This window comes from Nannospalax galili, unplaced genomic scaffold, assembly GCF_000622305.1.
Source record: "Nannospalax galili isolate Female #2095 unplaced genomic scaffold, S.galili_v1.0 scaffold440, whole genome shotgun sequence".
Taxonomy (NCBI): Eukaryota; Metazoa; Chordata; class Mammalia; order Rodentia; family Spalacidae; genus Nannospalax; species Nannospalax galili.
The window spans coordinates 338048-343798 of record NW_008347189.1 but is presented as its reverse complement, the minus strand read 5'-3'; the positions used below and the strand labels follow the sequence as shown (position 1 = coordinate 343798).

General features: G+C 36.9%; 1 protein-coding gene across 3 annotated transcripts in view; it reads left to right on the top strand.

Moving 5' to 3' along the window:
- Cnot6l (CCR4-NOT transcription complex subunit 6 like) overlaps positions 1–5751 on the top strand; it is a 106799-nt gene that overhangs the window by 35605 nt on the left and 65443 nt on the right. For all 3 annotated transcript variants that reach the window (XM_008843688.3, XM_017800787.2, XM_029568591.1), the window contains exon 2: positions 3459–3580. In XM_008843688.3, coding sequence (XP_008841910.1) covers positions 3469–3580 — 112 coding nt within the window. In that variant the 5' untranslated portion in view covers positions 3459–3468. The remainder of the gene's footprint in view (positions 1–3458; positions 3581–5751) is intronic.

Here is a 5751-nt window from a genome sequence, read left to right as displayed (position 1 = left end):
GGACCTGGGTTTGGTTCCCAGTACCCACATGGTAGCTAACAACCATCCTGAAACTCCAGTTCCAAGGGATCTAACACCCTCTTCTGACCTCACTGGTGTTGCATGACATGGTTGCACTTACCTACATGCGGGCAATACATGCATACACATAAAATAAAAATAGTAGATAAAATTTAAAAAAAAACCTGTGCTTTGGGAATCTTAAGTAATAGACTATTTGGGTATATTTCATATTTATTTTGTAAAGCACTTATAGTTTTGGAAACTTCAACTTACATTAAAGTAGCACTAGGGATACACACACACACACACACACACACACATCTTACTTGCAATAAAAATAAATTGAAAACATTTTCTAAGAAGTTAATTTTGTAAATTTTCCCAACGTTTTTGCTTAGTAGAACACAGACTGTGACAATTTTCTCAGAGTCTTTACTATATGATGGTGTTTAGCTGACAGTGGCGGAGATTAAAACATTAACTTTTTCATCATGATTCACATGAGAACTAAAAAGCAGTTATTAAGTTCCTTCCACAGGACAGATGATTAGTTTCAAAAATTTACAATTTGATATCTAAGAGCTGCATAGATGATAAAGTAACAGAATGGATGGCAAGTTCAAAGCAGTGTGCATAGTTAGTATTCAGAGAACCATATCAAGTATTTTTCATGGTTTTGAAATGGGTTTCAAGACTGAAGTTAAATTGTTAAGGGGCTTTTAGTTTACTTTGTCTATGTAATCAGAATCTCCAGTATAAATCAGGTTGATGTAATGGTTATGATAGTTCAAAAATTTATGGAAGATGTTGTAGAAATTGGAAACTCTTGGAAAAACCAATTTAATAATTTACCTCAGGTTACATAAGTCCTTTAGTTTAATCTGCAACTGCCAAAATAAAAAACAAATTGAATCAACTGTAACTACAACACTGTACTTTATGAGTATCATACAGGTATTTACCACCTTTGTGTCATTTGCTATTCTTGTTTGAAGTGGATTTTATCTTTTGTCTGCTATGAAAGCAGTAAGTTTTGTATTGGATCTTTGAATAAGTTTACTTTCAGGGTTGTCATTTCCTTAATTTATAGCACATTTGAGTGATTTTCTTCTAATTTAATCATCACTGATGATGATGTCCTGTGATTATGAAGACGATGGCATAATTTTAGTTTTGGTCGGGGTGGTCATGTAACTTAACCAGTTGGGCACTTTTGAGAGTGAAAAGGAGTGACCTCAGAACAACAGGTGTAAATTAAGACTGACTCAGGCAAACCAAGGTTTGCATTCACCTAATTTGGATGCATTGATGGCAAGTAACAGAAAACAAAAATTAACTTAGTAAGGGAAATACTTGTTTGTAGGTGCTGCATGTGTGATTCATTGAGGACTCTGCCTTTTTGTGTGTGTGTTTTCTAGACTGCCTTCTGAGGCTGGCTTCTCTTCTAGTTGGTGGATGGCTGCTTGGAATAATCTGGGCTATATCCATTATGATCATCAGAAGAGAGGATCCTATTTCTCCCACAAACATAGAATGAGCTTGAGCATTGTCTGGCCTAATGCCAGTGCCAAGGCGAAAGTTATGTGCTGATATTCTTAAGTATGAGATATCTGAGTATCAATGAAATGGGAGAATAGAATTACAAGATTCTTTTAGAGTAGTTGGAGTCCATTCAGGAAACTGGTTTAAGATCATTGTTTCTAGGAAAGCTGTGCAGCTGAGGGAAGGGAAAGAAATTGAGAAAGCACTATGTTCTATATAGAGTCTGGTGTAGTTGTTTGCATTTTCCCTTAGGCATCGATTGATGAGTTTTTCCAACAGCCTACAATGCTGGGATGAAGTATGTTTTTATTTTTGTTTTTTTTTTCTGTTTAGTTTTTTTTTCCCTCAAGTGACAATTTGTAGCATAGAATGACTTACTAGCTTAACTGAGTGTAGTGATTCAAGAGACTACTGAGGCAGATTAGTGGGGACTAAGGAGTTTATTAGAAGAGTTATTAATGTCGTGGACAGACAGATGGAAGGGCAACAGCATAGTGAGGGCTCTGAAGAGAATCAGAGCCAATGTGGTAGAAGAGGGACCCTCTTCTTAATCTCTTTTGAGGATGGGGGAGGTTCACATCAAGAGCAGGCAGTCAGGCATTCTGATTCCCAGGCAGAAGGCAGAACAGAAAAGATGGAGGGAACAGAAATTCACTTCCCTTGTAAGTGGTTTGATCACCTGCAAGTCTGCCAGCTCTGGGCTCACAGACAATGTCCTAGTAGAGTGCCTGTCAGTATCTGTGAGTGGAGACTGGATTCTAACATAATTCTTTTTTTTTTTTTTTTTTTTTTTTTTTTTTTGTCTTATTGAGACAGGGTCTCCCTGTACTCGTTATGTAGATCAGGCTGGTCTCAAACTCACAGAGATCCTCCTGCCTCTGCCTCCTGAGTGCTGCGACTAAAGGAATGGGCCACCATGCCCAGCCTCTAACATATATTCTTACAACAGGAGAGAAAAAGAAAACTTACCGAGTTTTTCTCTTTTTTTAAAAAATTAATTTTTATTTTATGTGTATGAGCATTTTGCCTGCATATAAGTGTACCATGTGTGTTCAGTGCTGTGGAGGCCAGACAAGAGAAGCTGGGAACTGAACCTAGGATTTTTGCTAGAGCAGCCAGTGCTCTTAACCACTGAGCCATCTCTCCAGCCCCTACTATATTATTTTTTAAATTGCTTTTTATTTACTCATATTTCCTCCCAACACTGATCCCCCCCCCAGATGACTAATTCCTTGAAATAAATCTAACAATAAAGCTCTAAATTTTTTTTGGGGGGGTTGTCTTTTTTTCTTTGAGACAGGGTCTCCTTGTTAGCCCCAGCTGGCCTGGAACTCGCTATGTAGACCAAGCTAGCCTCGAACTCTCAGAGATCCACCTGCCTCTGCCTCCCGAGTGCTGGGATTAAAGACATGCACCACCACATCTGGCTTTATCCTGTAATATTTTTTTTTAATCTTTAAAAAAAATTATTATTTTTATTTTTTGTGTATGCATGTATTACATGCCTGTAGGTAAGTGCACCTGTGTTGTGCAATTCCTGCGGAGGTCAGAAGAGGCTGTCCGTTCCCCTGGGACTGGAGTTATGGACAGTTGTTAGCTGCCATGTGGGTGCTGGGATTTGGACCTGGGTCTTCTGCAAGAACAACCAGTGTTCTTAACCGCTGAGTCATCTCTCCAGCACCCCGTTATAATTTTTAAAAAGCACTCTGTGTGCGTGTGTGTGTGTGTGTGTGTGTGTGTGTTCGTGCATGCATGTGGAGGTCAGAGGACAGTTTTCAAGAATTGGTTCTCTTTTCCACAGTGAGTTTCTGGGATTAAACTCAGATTATTCAGGTTTGTGCAGTGAACACTTTTACCTGCTGATCCTCTTACCAACTCTGACGATAATTATTGACTGTATTTATTTTTCATAGACTAATAGGGATGCCAAAGGAAAAATATGATCCTCCAGATCCTCGCAGAATTTATACCATCATGTCAGCAGAGGAGGTAGCCAATGGGAAAAAATCTCACTGGGCAGAATTAGAAATCTCGGGTGAGTGGAATCTGAAGCATTTTTTTCTGGGACATAAAAGTAATAATGAGCAAGAATTTTGTTATGGTTATAATTCATTGTAGATGCTTAACTGACTGAACTAATTGAGAATATGTAAGACTGCTGAGACACTGTATTTCATTTACTTATTCTAAATGTTTTCCTTTTCTTTGAGATTGCCTTAAGCAAGTGTGACCATAGAAGTTAAAGATACTGAGAGTTCAGTTTCTAGGTAAAACTGGGTTCCAAAATACAATAAATTTTTTTTGACTGTTCCAGAGAAATTTTTCAGTTTCAAATATGTGCTAATTGTGTACAGGACATTTTCAGAATTTGTTGAAGTAGAATGTAATTTGAAAAACTTTTTATAATTCCAATCTGAAAGTGAGAAAAGCATCAACCTCAAGCTAAGGACATTGTATAAAATACCTAACTAAAATGTTTCAAAATTATCAAGATCATGAGAATCAAGAAAAGACAGAAAGTGTCATAGGTCAAAGAAATTTTAAAGAAACATGACTAAAACAGCCTGAATTGAATTATGGAAGATATAAATATAAAAATGATAAAATCTGAATAAAATCTTCAGTTTAGTTAAAGTACTAGACCAGTGTTGACTTCCTACTTTTGATAAATATACCATGGTGTGTAAGATTCTAATGTTAGAGAATTTAAGCAAAGTACATATAAGAACCCTTTGTATTACCTTGGAAACTTTTCTGTAAGACTAAAATTATTATAAAGTTAAGTTTATTAAAAATAGAAGATAACTTTTTTCTTTTATGAATTGTTATAATACAGATTATATATAGAATGTAATTTTCCCTACTAGACTTTCATATGGAAGAGATAAGTCTTTATTTCAGTAACAGTAGCAAGACTTACTTGCTAAACATTTAGCTGAAAGGAACTGGGTGGATGGCTGAATGGATCATTCTGGTGTGAGCAGTTGCCATTAGGTTAATCTAAGATTTCTCAACCTTGGCATACTTAACAGTTTGGGCCATACAGTTTTCTTGTGGTAGAGGGTTGTTGTGTGCATGTAGGATGGTTCGTAGGATCCTTAGTGTCTAGATAATGGTAGATCTGTGGTTGTGAGAATCCCTGGTCAAAGTCCCTTGACCAGAATCCCTCCTGTTGGAAGCCACTGTGTTAAATCATAGGTTAACATAAGTTTCTGTTTTACCCTGAGCCTCTTTACTTGAATATTTTGTTTTCCTACTAGAGTGTAAAATCTTGGTTGATACTTCGTATCTGATTATTACCACAGGAAAGAGCCTGTGGTAAACAGATCTTGGATAGAAGTAAAAATTGATTGCATTCTTCAGTAGCTATATAAAAAATAACATTTCCCTTTGAGATTTTTGTGTTCTTTACTTTCCATTGTCTCCCTTATCTAAATCTGTTTAGAAAATTATATTTAATTAAAATATCACTTTACTTGTAATAAAAAATAATCTTCATATAAATTATAATATATAGCCGGGCATGGTGGTGCATGCCTTTAATCCCAGTACTTGGGAGGCAGAGGCAGGTGGATCTTTGTGAGTTCGAGGCCAGCCTGGTCTACATAGTGAGTTCCAGGTCAGCTGGGGCTACAAGGAGACCCTGTCGCAAAAACAAAAACAACAACAACAAAATATCATAGTATATAATCAATCATTATAATAGGGCCTGGGATGTGACTCAGTTCATAGAATGCTTACCTAGCATTCCTGATGCCTTTGATTCAATTCCTAGCACCAAGTAAACTGGGTATGATGGTGCATGCTTGTAATCAGTACTTGGGAGGTGGAGGCACAAGGATCAGAAATTCAAGGTCCATCCACAATCACAGTGAGTTTGAAGCCAGCCTAGGCTACATTAGATCCCATCATAAAACAAAATGCCAACAACCTAAAATAGTTAAGATAACATTCCATTTTGTAAAAGCTAAGGGTGGATGATTTTCCCAGACTTACATAGCTAACAAATGCTAAAAATTAGGACTCTTAACCAGGTTTTCTGATGTAGTATGTGCTTTATACCCAGTTGCTGACAGACCTTGATATGAAACAATTTCCTTGAATATGTCCCACTTAATACAATATCTTATTAGAGCTGTTCATCCCTAATTATGTCAGAAAGTTAGGGGAAAATGTCTCCTTTGGGGGTGCAATGGTTTTTCTCAT